The 17,058-nt window shown below is 49.6% G+C and overlaps 1 protein-coding gene across 20 annotated transcripts in view; it reads right to left on the bottom strand.

Annotated features, from left to right (window-relative positions):
- LOC114870627 (calcium-activated potassium channel subunit alpha-1) overlaps nucleotides 1-16,776 on the bottom strand; it is a 92,223-nt gene extending 75,447 nt beyond the window's left edge. For 6 of the 20 annotated variants that reach the window (XM_029175514.3, XM_029175519.3, XM_029175520.3 and 3 more), the window contains exon 1: nucleotides 15,629-16,775. In XM_029175514.3, the coding sequence (XP_029031347.1) occupies nucleotides 15,629-15,919 (291 nt within the window). In that variant the 5' untranslated portion in view covers nucleotides 15,920-16,775. Of the gene's footprint in view, nucleotides 1-15,628 lie in introns of all 20 variants that reach the window. The other 14 variants (XM_055502411.1, XM_029175527.3, XM_029175537.3 and 11 more) reach the window with 5 other exon arrangements.
- Between the last annotated feature and the right edge of the window lie 282 nt (nucleotides 16,777-17,058).

The following is a 17,058-nucleotide window of genomic DNA, read 5'->3' as shown; positions in this document are numbered from 1 at the left end:
AATATGATGGTGATTTTAAGGAGCGTAATGTACGCCTGGCAGCCAGCGCTGTCCAGGATGTACAGCCTCTCAGCCTCCTGCACAAACAAAGGAGGGCAGAATAAAGACGCTTCTGCATTAATGTTACTTCCTCTGGACTGGAGGGAGAATGAATGACCCTCGTTCATTCATATTGCTGAACTGAACCTCTCCCATTGATACAACATTTCAAGCCCCAGCGGTCTGGGATAAAAATAGATGATGCATTAAATTGTGAGGGGACTGAAAGGTCAGAGCTTGTCATGCATCACATTTTTTTAGTATAAAGTATAAAGTTAGTTCATCTCTGGCTAATTAGCTCAGTTTCCTCTACATTACGTTGCTGGTCAGCTGGAAGCCGTAGCAGCTTTAACACCCAGGACAACAAACCAAACCCATTATGTGGCCGAGCAATAAATAGCGGCGCGTCAGATTCACAGCCCAGGAATCAATATCATTATTTCCTCTTCGCTCCCCATTACTCTCTGGAAGCCCCGAGACAAGGCTGACGCCGCATGACTTGTGTTTGGCCCCGACGACAGCGCCCGCGAAGCCCAATAATTCACGGCGAACGAGGTAAGCAGCTGTTAATCAGGCTGTGCACCTCTGGCAAAGAGCTTGTCACCGCTTCTGCTGATCTCTGCTTGCACTGCGTTTGACTGCAAGTGCAGATAATGGCCCCTGTAACCAACACATTAGAAGGAGTTATGCTCTCAGACAAGGGACAGCTTATTTGTGTTGATGCAGAGGAGGGTGTGCTCATTTAACCGCGAGATAAAAGGACAGTTCATGTGTGAACGTACAATTATCACTTATTTAATACTTGACAGGTTCCTATTTGTTTTTCTCTAACACCCTGTTGTCTATTTAATAAGCCATGCGTTTTTCTTGAATCTATTCTAGAGCAGCAATTATCACATTAAAGATGAAAATTCACGTATATTATATATTATCTGCAGAAATAAATGAAGATGTGTTCTGACCCAGAATAAATTCTCCCTTTTTCCAGAGGGGGTTTCAAGCTGTACCTTTTTCATCCAATCAGAAAGTAGGTGGAATGAAGAAAAGTAACATGCTTGAGTGACATCAGCGTCTATGGAGCTATAACCATTAGTGGCACAGTTACCTGAGGCTAATTTCCACCATTTTGTGGCTGGATGAATGTATGTCCAAGATGTGCACAGTTGAAAACAGGCTAACAACCACAGAATGAAGCGGTTAGCAACCATGTGTGCCTAAGTGTGTTCAATTTAAAAAAATCCTAAATAAAAGAAGCTAGTGTGACATTTCTCAGAATGACACAGGTGTCCTTGTGATATTCTTGCAGCTTGGAATGACCAACCTCTGTGTATTCAGCTACACCCTGAAGGTTGACTCCATTTTCCATTACGGCTCATACAAGTAGGACTTTCATTCTTTCAAGGGCGGCTGGACCCAGCGTGTGTGTGTGTGTGTGTGTGTGTGTGTGTGTGTGTGTGTGTGTAGTGATTGATTCCCATTTCATCATGTGCTTGGGTTGTGTCTGCATCACTTACCACACCTATGAATCAGGTGGTAATAGCAGGCAGCCTGTCTGGGGAAGCCACTGGAGCCTGTGGGTGAACTCACACCTCTACTAACAGAGCTCCATCGGATCGAGACTCCACTTTTACCTGAAGTTTAATCATATTTACATTTACACCTGCAATATTATGTGGATTCCGTAAATGACTCTGTATATTTTATGTTTACTAAAAGCAGCCTTGCTTCACAGTCTGTTCTTCTATTTTCACAGCGACAGCATCAGCTCCAGCGACAGTCTTATCAGGCAGTCACAGTCTTAGCCCTGATCCCCCGTTGGCCGCCAGACACATTAATGAGCTTTCTTCCAAAATACCGGGAGTGAGTAAATAACTCGGCGTACACAACACAAAATGAGTGTGTGTGTGTGTGTGTGTGTGTGTGTGTGTGTGTGTGTGTGTGGTGGGGGGGCATTACCTTCCCAAGAAAAGGCCATTAAGGTGTTTTCCATGAGCGGAAAACAACCAAGATGGAAGCTTTGGCCCTAATTGGCTCCCCGCTGTCTAACCTGCTCGATCAATGGCCCTGCTCTATGCGAGCGCGACTCCTGGACACCAGCAGCAGATTAATTTTTCAGCTGTCAGCTTCTCAGAGACAGTGCAAACGCTGTGGTTGAACTCATCAGCGTAGTAAATATTAGCAAACAAGAAACAGAAACACAAACAGTTTCAGGCTTCTTCCTTCAGTGCAACCACTGTTTCAAACAAAGCCGGTCGGCCATGAATCCACCCTGTGGTGAAGCTCAAGGTAAATTGGTACAATCACATATCTCTCTGCTTTCATTCCATTCATTTTCTCTACTACCTCCAGTGTTACCTCGGCTACTTCACCCGACACTTTTCACTTCCTCTCGCCGTCTCTCTCCATCGCTTTTCCTCGCTTCTCGTTTCCACTCCACCGACTTAAGAGAAGCCTAGAGACCAAGGAGATTAGGCTCTCTCTACTTGAGAGACAGGTCTCATTACCTTTATCTTCTCCTGTGCAATAATACTCCAAAAAACCCTCAGTGTTGCCAGCCAGAAGACATAGGGGTATGAATTTATTTAGATGAGCCTAAGCCTCGGGTTTCATGTGGAACATCTGCAAATGGTGTATGAGCATGAATGTTAATCACCAGTTCCCCTGATTAATCGTTTGATAATTGCAAAAAGACCAATTTGTCTAATGGGCAGCATCAGCTAAATTGCTGGATTTTAAATGCTTTGTTTTCTGAGAATGTGTTGATTCTACAATATAGAGGTCAACAGTGTTATTGGGGAAATGTTCTTGTTGAAGGCAGTGATCTGAGCCTAATGACTCAGAGACTTGCCCTTGATTTTGCGAACAACTCACAGGCTAACAAATGATTCCATAACTCTAGGCTCATTTAATCATTTTAAATTTGGATCTCACGCCTCCCACTGGGGGAAGGAAATCAGCTTCCTCCATGCAGAATTTGCATGTTTTAAGTTGGGAGGAGACGGGGAGAGGACGCAGCGGGGACCGGAGCGGCTTGTGTTCTCTCTTCAGCCCACACCATGTGTCCCACGGGGAAGGTTCTGTTTCTTCTGGGTGACCCCAGACAGGGAGGGCTTTGACCCCAGCTAACAAGATCCATTAGGAGCAACGCAGCGAAGCCGTGTAATTACGCAAGATGGCAGACAAGCTAATCTACATGTGTGTGTTTATGGGAAAGGTCAGCCAGTTGTGAAGTGGGCTGCAGGGGCGGACTGAGGCGGCCTTTGTCTATCGCTGGGTGGAGCTCAGCCCCTCTCACTGCTTAATGGTGAATTCACACATCTTTACGCTCGTCTGGGTTCACCGTCGCCGCTGGCTTCCGCTGTGAGCTGCCCGTTCCTGTTAGTGGTGGAGTTGTCAGGTTGTGTGTGTGTGTGGGGGGGGGGGGGGGTCGCGAGCTGACAGAATGTATTGAGGGATTGCCTTTCGCCTGAGGTCGGGCACAGGCATTCCCAGCAAAAGCGCTGCAGAATATAAAAAAAAAAGAAACACCTTCCTCGGAGTCAGCAGTTTTGACCCTGGCAGGCTCGAGCTCGAACAAACAGCACTAAAAATCCCGCACAAAAATCAGAAGTGGTGTCAGGCGGCATTAGAGCGGCGGCTGGGCCCTGCCTTCACATGGCGTGATGCAAAGACTGAATCAGCTCCCCTCTACTGTCCACACGGCCCAAGGACGAGTCGCCAGCGGCGACACGCACGGCGCGTTATGGCCGCGTTCGCGTGATGGAGGGGGCACTTTGTGGAATTATACCGGAGCAACAACGCAGGAGTGCGTGCGTGACAAAGCGTGATTCATCGCAGGGCACTCTGACTCTGATCGCTTGCTGTCCTTGCGGATGACAAACGCAGCGATGCACTAGTGGGTTCTCTTATGATGCGTGTGGACAAGAGAGGGCGGCCATTACGAGCCCCGGCGTCCTTAAGCGGCGCTACAGTGGATACAGTAAAGTGCCGCATCCGTATTTATCACGTTATATGGGTTCTTATTTACTGTAGAGCAACAGGCGAGCTTCAGGAACCCGCTCAGCTTGACACGGTTGCACTGGAGTCACCCCTCAGCGCATGAAAGTCTAAGAAGCAGCCGTAAGGAAATCCACGTCACTCACTTATTCATTTATTCAACAGGCGCTGCGGCCAGTGAAGGTTTACTGTAACGTCTTCCTTGCCTCCGCTAAGAGACGCCTCTTAATCAATACTGTTTTAAGTGCTTGCTCCGGCTCGGCACGGGGCTAATTTGTCAGAATAAAAGCCTCGCGAGCCTGTGGGACTAATCAGAAGGGATGAAGCAACAAGGAAATTTGCCGCCTGGTAACATGAGAAGGAGCCGCGGAGGGACTGGGAGGGGCTCCCAGCGGTTCAAACGTGTTCAGCGGCAGCTTCAGGTTACAGCAGCTGGTGGAAACGTGAATATCACTGCAGTGAACAGGCGCCGTCCGTGCACGAAATGTTTCATTTTGCCACCGAATGCTCAGAAAGTGACATTTTATTAGCTACATGGTGTGATTTAAAAGAAAATGAACTCCTGCAAACTGTATCATTCAAAATGTATAAACTTGGTAATGGGTTCAGTTGCAGAGAGATGCAGATACAGCATTCAGCTCTACCCGGAGAAGCCACAACAACCGTTCCATCAGCATAAAATCCAGCGCTATTGTTCACACCGTGAAGGATGAGGCCATGATGGACAAACGTCACTCTCATAAGAGCAGTCCATCGCTCATTGCTTGTCGCCTAGCAACAGGGAGCTGGCGGGCAGACAGTAGGTGTGTGTGAGCCGTAGCGTGTGGGAGGGAAGGATCGGAGGAGGGGAGGCAGCGAGAGGGACGCGAGCAGAGCAACAGGGAGGAAAAGACACACAGCAAGGAGGGAGGGAGAGAGAGAGATAATGCAGGATGCTGTGGGAGGGATGTGGCTAATGTCAATGAATGGCGGTGTGGAGTAATCAGCAAACTGATCATTTAACAGTTTATAACCTAACACAGTGAAAGTAAATAATGAGCAAATATGAGTAATATTCATATTTATTCTCATTCTAAGCCCTAAATATCACTAAATGTACTGTGATAAAACATTATATAATAAATGTAGAATATTTTTCCCACCACTGGATTTGGCCAAAAAAACCCCACGACACTGCAACAGTGTGGCTGCAGAGGCAGTGAAGTAACGCTTCATGTGCCTGTTGAAAAGATTACGCTCGCTTCCATTTCAACCTCCAAGTAATCTGGTTAAGGACTCCACATTACAGCTGCCGTTGTCCGAGCGCGCCGCTAATCCCCCCCGTTATAATTATAGTGTGCATGTGAAAAGCACATTGTGTTGGTCAACATGTGCGCCACCTCTCGTCCAATAATCCCACCCGCATCTCCATGACCCTGGATTGCGATTTAAGCCGGTATGGAAAATGAATGAGCACTCGAACGGCGCAAAAGGCCACTCGACGATGTGACATTTAAAGACTCCGAGGGAGCGGGTGCGGCGCTAACAGCTGATCCGTCGACGGCGGCGGCCCCTCCGCACACGCGTGGGCCTTTGAACCCAGGTCTCGACTGTGTCTGATGATCGTTTGAACCGCGACCCACGCGCAGCGGTTCCGCTAATGGCAATAAAGGTGCAGCGCTGGGCAGGAAGGACATTCTAATAATGCAGGTGGCGAAATACCAAAATACTATCACGTTATTTTTAGCCCAGTGGAGGAAGAAAAAAAAAATCCTCACGACCTGAGCTTCAAATGACATGGACGAGTCTCCTGCCTCGGTCCAACGCCACCAACGGCAGCCAAGTCTCAAGGAAACGTCAATGACGGGGAAATTAAGACCGCTCCACTTTAACGGTACCACGATAGCTGCTTCTCGCCTCCTGTCACTCATTCTGAAGGTCCTTGAGCCGATGAGCTCTTAGACTGCCCGTCAGTCAAGAATCAGGCCTGAGCTTCTCACACAGCGTGATGAGCATTTCATCGCATACATTAAAGTGGACAAGATTTCAGATAGCGAACGAAACAGGAAGTGGATCGATCAGCAGCATGAACTGTCCTGTAACCTGAGACACTCTCTTGACCAACATGCTCATGGGACCCTCTATAATAGACCCAACTGAGGTAGGTGGGGGGGGTGGCATGTTGTTGTGATCGCAGGCGTTCTAAGGACGTCTAATGGTGAAAACATTTCCTCTCCATTCAGACCGGGGCGTGCGGCGCCGGCAGGAAGTAACACAGAGGACGTCTCCCTAATCGGCGCATACTGGTGCCCTACAGCTGCTCTTTACTATTAAGGCTGGAACAGGGCCAAGTCGCGCTGTGTGTAGTTCCCAGAATGCCCTGGTCTTTGCAACCGTCCCCTGCCGAGTGTCAGGCTAATGGCTCTCTAGCCACAGAAAGACAGCAACGCAAAGAAGCCCAGGTACACGTCATTAACGGCCGGACGACTGCTACCTCACATCTGTTCTCCTAATTACCCGGCCGTGTGGAAAACAGCTTGCGGGACTTTTCCCTATCGATTTATGAATATGAGGGTAAAGAATGTCACCTCGCAGCTACGTTCCATCAATAATGCAGCTACAGTATCTGTGTCCACACAAGACATGAACAACACACTGGCTCCTGCATTATTAATACGGGATCCCACCTGTAGCACCTCAGCTATATTATCCAGTATGCGTCCCACGGGAGCGCCTTCGCCAGCTCTGTGGAGCCATTCAAAGCATTATCTGTGGTGGTTCAGCCCTGACATTAAACAGCCCATTTACTGGTTTAAAGTCTGGCATGAATAGGAGAAAAGTCACCTTTAAAGCACAGGGAGCTTCCAGCTGTTGTTGATTTTTCCCAGAACAGAGTGGAGGACATAAAGCTTCTCTCTCTGGCAGTGAGAAAACAAAAAAAATGCTTTTTGCCTCTCAACCCTGAACGCAACACGAGCTGGCTGGGATTTTTCATTTCCTACTCATTAGTTCATTAGTGAAGACTTCATGTTTGCATTTTAAGTTCTATTATTTATAGGCACGTATTAATCTATGAATTAATGTGCCTGTGACTTGGCTGTGTGAGTTTATAGTGAATACAAACAGCTGGCCTTGTGTCAATCACTTATTTAATTATTTAATTATTAGACACTGATCTCTACCTACAGTATCACACCCACTGGCTGCTGATCCGGTTCTCTCGGTTTTCACTGTTGTGGCATCGTGGGATAACAGTAATGAAGTCAGAATACTTGGGCTAATGGGCAAAAATATGCAAAGTGTCCTCATGTAAAGTGGCTGCACTGTAACCAAGATGCTCCTTAGTGTTACTGGACCGGAGCGTGGAAATGGCCGTAATGACTAGACTCTGGAATCCTTAACAAGGCTGAGCCAGATCCTCTTTATCTATTTATACCAAGAAGATGTATTTCTTGACTTGCGTGTCCTTGTTCTTATCACCTAGCATGCATTTTTTAAAATCACACAGACATTTCTAGCACCCACACGCACCCCTCGCCGAGGAAGGCTCGCCTTGATAGACAGGGAGCGCGGCGGTGACAGTCAGCGGCCACGTGGCAGTGTAATTACAAAGCAGCCATGTTTGCAGGCCGGAGCTGGAGCCACGGGAGGAGGAAACGGCGACGCAGCGAGGCTTCGCCTCAGCAGTCAGCCCGTCTGTGTGGATGCACTGCTCCGTCATGTGAGAAGCTGCAGACGGCTAATTTCTCCCCTGACCCTCGTCACCTTTGACCCTAACCCCTCTCTGAGACAGGTGAGAGGCTGCTTCTCCAGTGACGCCGTGGCCGCAGTTTTCCATTTCTGATCCCGTGAGCAGAGGTCAAGTCCCTAACGACGAAGGGCGAACCAGCATGGAATAACGAGGGTGGGGGGGGCATTCATTCCCCGCGATTTTGTCAATACCAGGCAGCCGTGGATCCGTCTGTTTACTGCTCTCCTGCTGTCCATCTTTCTCCCCTTCAATGCTTCCTGTCACACTCTAATTCTGAGTGACTGGTGAAGGCAAGTCTTTTCCAGCGTTTCAACAACGCTACGTTTCCACATGTCATGTGGGATCTGTCCCATTGTGTTTACAGCCCCGAGGTTACAAAGCCAAATGAACAATAAGGGCTTCCCAGCAGAGACGAGTCTTGCCTGACGACCAAATTCACAGACCGTGGTTCCTGTGGGGAACACGAGGGAGACCTGAAGGACAATGACATATGAAGACGCTTTGGGACGACAGAAGGGAGATGGAAGCGGATGCAGATGGAGGCAACACAGTTCGGATATAAAGAATATGAAAAAAAAAATATATATATATATATATATATATATATATATATATATATATATATATATATATATATATATATATATATATATATATCTATATATATATATATATATATATATATATATATATATATATATATGCTTTGTGTCTCTGCCCATTTCAGATATAGAAGGGAAGCTCAGTTCTGATATAACATTTAAATAAAAAGTCTGACATCTAACATTTCCTGTGTAAACATTCAATTTGAAGATACCTCGTCTTTAACCTTTTTGCTGCCGTTTGCGTTAATCCCCAAGTGCAAGTGTGTCACGAGAGCTATTACTGACTTTCACAGCAGCAAATACAAAGAAGGGGTTTATGAACATCTACAGTCGTTCTTCTCACTTTTGTCAAGACATAACAAACGGCCGCATTCAAGGGTGTTTTATTGAGTCTTAATGCTGCTTTCAAGCCTCAGTTAAAAGCTCGTGTGGGAGGGTTCTCTCAATCCCACACCTGCCCACTCGCTCAAGATTCCAGACCATTACTGCCTGTTACTGCAGATGTGCCAATGCCTCCTGCTGCCAGTTCCCGAGTTCCTGACCACTCCTGTCTGCACAACAAATTAGACCACAGGGTTTATTAATGCAACTTTTTTTATAATTCTCAAAAGAGAAAAAATAAACAGAGCCTGCGTTTGAGCTGCCAGACTTCCTTGTTACACATTCATTGACATTTAGCGAGTGCGTTTTCCCAAAGAATGAACCCTGTCGATTCTAAACACTCACGAGCTTCCGCCCAGTGGCATCCCTCAGGCCAAAACGTCAAGTTTGCACATAATGTAATCTAATATGCATAATCTAATAAGCAGATTGCCATGAAATTGCTGAGCAAATGTTCCCAGGGGGGTAAACCCTTTCCTTCGCCCACACTCGTGACGAGCTTCACATTTTTAGCCCCACTGCTGGCGAGAATCTAAAAATAACCCGGTGAGTAAGTATGTGGTATTTAAAAGAATTGGAGGATTGGAGGAACCATGTCGCTTTCTTTTCATCTTCAACCTGTTTTTTTTCCCAGTGGGTGATTCATTCCAGCTTGTTATTGTGTATCAGCACACCCTCCAAATATGTGAAATATCTATCAACCACCATATGAGTGCCAACACGCCACATGTGGATGAGAAGTCCTGCTCAGTTTGCCTTCCTGAGCTCTCCATGGTGCTGAACTGTTCATCTTGTGCAGAATTGCTGAGGCCTTTGACCGTCCTTTCACACATCCGGCCAAAACAGTGATGGACCACAATGGCACCATGGCCAATGGATTTCAGGTCTCAGACGGGCACTAAAGACAGTGTTATGTTGTGTGAATCCATGCAGCATCCCTGATCATGGACCCAGGAACGTTTCAGCACGAACCATGAACTTTGCAGAACAGCCAGACTGAGAAATCGGCAAATCACACATGCGAACATCAGCAAACAAATCATAACTGTTTGTTTTTAGCGTGAACACCACCGCATTCCTTTTCTAATTTGCTGCTTCTATATGTTTAATTTAATCAATAAAACAAGCACCTGACCTAGAAAGAAGCCTCCAGCAGAAAGGGACTGAGGCCTATAGATCTATCCATGATGTTCAAAATGCCTCTGATGATTTAAAATCTTTTACCAATGCAGATTAAAAATATCTCAAGTGGTTCCGAGGAGGGCAGATGAGACATTTAATAGCCTTCCAAGTACTGAACACTAAAAGGTATCACTTCATCTCACAGACTGCTAGAGAGGCACCGTAGCTCTACATAATGATTCATCTTTAATGATTCCACGCTCTCTGTACATCATCTGTACATGATGTCTACACATGCTGTCATTTGGGGCTCAACAACGGGCGCATCACCCTCACACAGCGTATGTTACCTCTCGTGGTTCATGTCTTAACGGAACATTTGACAGGTCACAGCGAAGGATGGAGCAGTCGGCAGGAACCCGAGTGAGACGGGGTCTTCTGGGATTTCAGTTTTGCAAGCATCACCGAACGAGGCTGTAATTGACAGCCCGGCTTTGTATTCAGCGCAGCCACTCTGGAAAATGTCAGAGCAAGTCAAGAGGTACAATCATTGCGTATCAGGTCTGCTCAGGTCTGCAGTGTTTAGGGATGCACAGCGCGTGCATCCAGAGAGAAACCTGAGGCTGCTCCTCGGCTGCTAGGAGAATGACAACGAGTTCACTAGCCAAACCTCCTCGGAGGTTAAGTGAAGTGGGCTGAGGTGGTAGCGGTGACGGTGACACAACCCACGGCGTCGGTCTCACACGCTGTCCGCATGTCTGCAGCGAGAGAGAAAGAGAGAGAGAGAGAGAGCGAGCGAGCAGACCCCTCGTCGCCTGCCGAGATCTTTGAAGGTCACCGTCATGTCCTCTCCACACACCCCCCCATCCGCGACCATCTGCGCGTGTGTCTGCACCAGTGCATGCAGCTCAAAGTGCCAATTATACCGTTAACGTCATATAAGGGCTCGGCTACGTGCCTGCGTTATGTGCTGCGAAGTAGGCGAAGGCGAGCGGGGAAAATGAGGCGAGGGAGCAGAAGATGGCAGCGTAAATAGAAAACAGGCCTGTCTGGTCTGTGGCAGTAGTTGATAACAAGCCTGGAAATAGTAATTTAATAGTTTCATTTTTATGACTCAGCATCTACTGTGGCCTACGGATGGACGCAAACACCCCAATGTTAAGCTGTTTAAAGGACAACAACAGCTGAGCAAAGGTGGTGGACTACAAACTGTGAGCCGTAGTCATACTGACCAGACCCGACATGCCAGGAAGAGCTGGGAGGCCTTAAATATGCAGCAAAAGTACATGCAAATGGTTTTCCTCCCCCCATCACACATTTCCAGTCATACAAATGCCAGTTCAGCACCCCCCCCACACACCACCAGCTCCCCCATGGAGCCAGGTGTGTCCCTCCCTGTGACCTTTAACCTCTGAATGCTTCCTGGTGTTTGGACGTCCTTTTAATAGTACTGTACACTGACTGGTCAAAGAAGACATAATGGCGTGACAGTCCGGGTTCAGAGGGGTGTGGATCTGTGTCTGCTTCATGATATACATAGTCCGGTGTGATATATGGCCTCTGCTTGTCTGTGGATTAACATACATCAGCATGGCCCGCTACAGTTCCCCCTAGATGGCCATCAAAGCCGGCCCAAAATATTAGGGATTAGAGTCTAGAAATGGATCTACTGAGGAATAACTCATGAGTCACAGGTGGAACTTTAGAGCATGAAACATATGGTGATTCAAGCATTGAAGAAATTATATTCCATGAACTAGGTGCACGCATGTTGTGCTTTGCTGTGGGACAAGCTTTAGAGAAACCTGGCAACACATGGCGCCTCCGTCCACACGGACGCCGGCGACTGTACGCACGCATTCCTGACATGTACTGTACATGCAGGCGTGCTTCGGGTTTACGGGTGCGTGACACACTGGGCCGAGTTGGGCCGACTTAGGCCGAGGTTAGCGAGCGCGACAGCTGACGGCAGGGTGTGGACTCTATGCTGCTCTGGCGAAATGCAGCTGGTCCGTTGCCAAGCACAGGGGAACACACAGGCCCACAACAGCTCCGCTCTGCCGGCACATACACAACCTACTCCCCTGAAAGCAGAGCCGACTGAAGCGTGTTCCTACAGTATATTGTCACGTGGGCGGACACACAAGTGAAGACAGGCACATAAACAGGGGGCTGGCCTTCAGACTCAGGTTTTAACTAATTGCTCCGTAGTGAACGCCACGCCTTAGCATAGAAATCAATGACAATCTTCAATAATGCAACAGCGAAGCAGAATGATATCAGGACGGCCCATCTCACTAGATGGATTTCTCCTTGTGGTTTAAAAGAAATGAAAATAGATTTTGTTTGCTAAGTGGCAACACGTTTGTTTCGTTATGAAATCTCTAACTGCAGACTGATAAAGGTTGGAGACAATGCAGCCGACAGACACCAGGTGTGTCCTCGTCCCACATCTTTACCAGCCTTTAGTCGACCAGAACACAGCCCATTAAACTGGACAGGATGAATTGTTAATGACCCAGAAGCCACAAGCGCATCAAGCGCGGAGATGAACAAATGACAAACAATAATAAAGTCTAAAACGGACAAGTTTGCACAGAGTAAAAGTCTACGTAGGAGATAAAGTGTACAACAAGTAGAAAACACTTGAGGTCACGTAGGGAAAGAAAAGCATGAATCATGCAGTGAACACGGAGATGTAAACACAAATTGGAAGCAATTCAGTAAATGTCAGATGTCTAGATTGCACCGAGCATAAAGAGCTAAATGAGCTGAGTAGCTACTCGGCTCCATCCGCTCCTCTGCACTGTTTGGACAGATTCTGACGCCTGTTGGCTCCAAAGTGCACATAAAACACTCCATGCTGCACCTTAAGGGGATGAGGGGGAGGCAGGAGGTGCTCAGTACAGTGGTTACATCAGCTGGTGCACTGAGGTGAGGTGGGAGGTGGATTTTTTTTTTTTTGGTCCTCATTTTGTATAAATATCACCAAAAAGGCTGAGATGCAATGTATATGTCAGCGCCGGGCTCCAAAGGCTCCACGGCTCGACGGCTCGGGCTTGTCAGATCACGCCGCCTTGCAGGTGATCTGGTGCCACTCCGGGTATTATTAGAGCCCAACCATCATTTGCCTTTGCTTTGTCACACGTCTCGGGGGCTTGTTGCTCCCCCCAAAAAAAGAAAAAAGTACCTGACAGCTCCGGCTGAAAGGCTGGCAATGCAATACAAAGAGGAGAAAGATAATAAAAGGGAGTGCGAGTTATTTAAGCAAGACACTGTAGGGGATTCAGAGTCAGTAGGACTCTGGAGGTGGAGTGACGCAGAGTGGATACTCATTAGATAACCATACAGCGGTGAAACAGCGCGGCAGCAAAGCATTAGAGTCCAAACGGGAATCTGAGCTAAGACGAGCAGCGTGGAGGGGATTCCCTGCTCCTCAGGATCGCTGGGTGGTTGTGTCTACACCGCCGCTGCTCGCACATAAGCATCGTCGCGAGCGAAGTCCTAATTCAGAATGAAAAACAAACGGCCCGAGGACTGGTGCTCGCTGGGACGCGGAGCGAATCCAGCAAACAAACGTGGCCGGTTCCAAAGTGCGGGAACGGCGCGTGAGCCCCCGAGAAGGGACGAGGCCGCAAACGCCGACCGCTGCCGGCGTTTCGGAGCCGAAATGCAATCGATGGGGCTTCTCCTTCCTTCTTAGCCCACCCCGAGGACACGCTACGGCCACACGACACTGCCTCCTCGTCCACAACACTACGGCCCGGCTCCGTTCAGAGGAGCCCAGCTGCAAAGAGGATTATCGCCGGTTCATGTAACTCGTCGGACGACACGCGCTCGCTGCCGCGCGCTACAATACAGATCAGGCCCCCGATTCCTCGCTTCAGCGGCGTGGGCCCAGCAAGGAGTTAGGAAAGGTACCAAGGATAGATACAGTCCACATGGCACCGACTCAGTACCTTTTATCTTTTTTACTTGAACAGTGCAAATCCTTCCCTAAGACTTCCGATGTTTGCCTGCTTACGGCCCGCTTACGGATTCCCTCCTTCCAGTATGATTTTCCGCCACCCTTGACCTCTGCCGTGTAATCCCGACAGAGAAGAGGCCCATTTGGGAGAATTAGGACGCAGCCGCGCTTCGCTTCAATGGCAGCGCGCAGGAGGACACTGTGCGACGCAACACCCCTCTCGAACCCTTCATCACCCCCCCCCCATTCCCACTTCCTGCCGTTTCCACCGCCGCCGTCCGTGCCAACCGAGCCTCCTGTTTGTGACACATGCCAACGTAGCGGGCCGCACCAGTCAGCTGAACGCGGGTCCAGTTCCGCCCCTCCTCAAGGCTGCTACGACCCTCTTCCCTCCGCCCACCAAAGTCGCCCGACGGGACGGCGGTGCCACGCGACGTCCACGGAGGAGGAGGACGCGCTCTCATTTTGACCGACCCCCCCCCAGCCAGAACCCACCAGCAGTCACAAGATGGATACCTCATTATATTTGCATGGCTTGCATTTCATCGCTGAAGCTTTCCGGAGCACAGCGACTTTGTTTACGCGGAACATTCTGAGCACAGTGTTTTATATCTGAACGGATCAGCTGTGGAATTAAAGTCAAACTCCAGATCCAGCACAGCTTAACTGAACATGTGTGTTACGGGTTTGTCAACAGTCTTGTGTTTACGCAAAGAAAATCTTCCCCATCTTATGTTGTTCATTTAGAAATAAACATATGTTTCGAAATATCAGCCTAGTATTCATTTACTCTCAGCGTAATTGCATGTGTGCACATAATAATCAACGGGAGTTAAGGTTGATTTTCAAGGACCAGACTGGGACTAAAATGTGGAGAAAAGGACCAACGGCACTAAAAAGAAGGGAGATCACAGTCCATCCAACCTAAACAACAGTACGCCTGCCCATCACTCCCTCATCGGCCAATTTACACATGATCACGAACGCGCGCTGGCACCGCTCACGCTTTCCAAGCCGTCGCTGTGAAATTGAACACATCAGATTTGACGTCGGCGCTGCCCACTCCGGGCCGGGCTGCCTGTCAGCTGACCCTCTTTACAGTCAGGGACCACTTGCACTACACACAACCGCGTGAGTCACGCATGAAGCAGGCCGCTACACACGCGTGAATCAGCCGTGATTCATCTTCAACGCCGGTCGCTGCAAGCAAAGTCATCTAACTCCTATATTAGTCCTGCAGACAGATTACACGCACCGCTCCACAAAGTGATTTAACTGTCCGCCTCCACCAAGGGTGAACATAAGACGTACAATATCAGAAGGCTTCAGCCCTGTGGGTGAGTCAATTGTCCACTATGATGCCGTTGGGTCAGGAGTCGTCCCAGTGAGCTTCCTAATCGAACTGTTGGAATGTGCTGGACGTGAAACTCCAGAACCAGAACTGTTGTGCTGTCACCCAAAGAGCGTGAAAACGTGGCACGGGGGCACTTTAATGGGCGCCCGGAGCACATGAAGTGAAGAAGCGCCGCTGCTGCTGCTCCCATCCCACCCAGATCTGTCATGCAACACCACCCCTTCATTCGGGAGTGGGAGTTGGTAAACACGGCCAGCGGATACAAGGGATGCATTCATTAAAATACAAAAAAAGCTGCAACGGGCAGTTCTGACCCCTTTGTCGATGCACATCACGCGGGAACCATCGCTTTTATTATTAAACGGCCACCGAATTATATCTAATAACATTCAGATTTAAAGAGGGATCCACTGCCGGGGGAGCGGCCGCCATACCTTGCTTTTGATGTTGCAATGGCAGCAAACAGTCCACAAATACTTGAGGGTCCTCCATATCAGGATGATGAAGAGACCCCCGAAAAACGTCACCATGGAGGAGGCGAGGAATGCCCACCACATGCGCTGCCCATTATTGTCGCAGGGCACCTCCGACGAGAACGGGATGACAACGTCTTCCATCTTGGATATTAAGATCGAAGAGTCCGGATTTATATTACTGTTGATATTGCTTGTCCTCATAGAGCCGTCGCTTCCATGGGGAGCCGTGCCGTCCGCCTCGGCTAGCATGGAGGAGCCGTGGAGAGCCTGTGCCAGCGTCCCCAGCCCCACTCACCAGCCATATTGCTCGGAAAAAAAAATCCCCCCTCTTCGCGGTAGCCTGCGTTCACCCACCCGATAGAGTCGCTTTCTGTATTTCAGCAGCCTATGAATTGTTTATCGGCGACGGCGCGGCGCTCCGCGCGCGCGAACCTGGCGGAATCGGCGGGTCGGTGGCCCTTGGAGAGAGGCATTTAAATCCGCAGAAATGACGAATTCCGGCCGCTTCTCAGTCCGCGGGCTTCTCTGGCTCTTTCACGCCAAAAGCCATGACGAAGACGGCGCCGTCGCCAGTGGTCTCTTGGTTGATGGTGAACGCGGCGACAGTGGAAAAAACGCTCCAGCCCGGTCTCGGCGAGGCGACCCCCCCCCCCCGCCACCTCCCCGCTAGCCGTCTTCCATTCACGGGTCCCCGTCGATTAGCAGGCGGCGAGTCGATCGATTTCACTTTCTTCAAGCGTCGGTCGACTGTGAACGGGGCTCGCGAACACGGTGGGTGGGGGGTGGGGGGGGGGGGGGGGGTTGAGAAAGAAAACACGGCGGGACGCGTGATGTGCTCGTCCGTGCGCTCGGCTGCCACCGCGCCGCCGTCAGACTACATGCTCTCGCGGAGCGTTCGCGCTCGTTAATGCCGCGTGACCGGGACTGGCGCTCGTCGCGAGCGTCGCCGCGTCTCCATTCAGCCCTCGTGCAGCCGTGGCGCGGCGCGGCCAGCTGGGAGCGCCTGTCAGCCGCGCTCCGGAGGCGCGCGGGGAGGTTTACAGGTAGGTGGGCGGAGCTAGGGCGCGAGTAACGCAGACGGCCGCGGAGACTCGCTCCGAGTGCCCGCCGGCGTGCGCTGCTCGGGGGTGAGAGGGAGGCAGGCTGCGAACGCGCCTTTGCGTCTTTAACGCGCGCCAGTGACGCACGTCGCAAGACGACGGGGCTCCGAGAAGCCACAGCATCGACGTTAGGGATCTATTTAGGCGTCATCGCTCAACATATAAACATCAGTGAAACTCCGTAGGAAGGTTATTTATTATGATGCATCACTGAATGCGCCCCGTCGGTCCCTGTGGGGACGGCGTTTCATTAGGGATAGTGCTCTCTCTCCCTCAGTCTCTCTCTCT

This window comes from Betta splendens, chromosome 15, assembly GCF_900634795.4.
Source record: "Betta splendens chromosome 15, fBetSpl5.4, whole genome shotgun sequence".
Lineage (NCBI taxonomy): Eukaryota > Metazoa > Chordata > Actinopteri > Anabantiformes > Osphronemidae > Betta > Betta splendens.
This window is presented reverse-complemented; position numbering and strand designations above follow the sequence as displayed.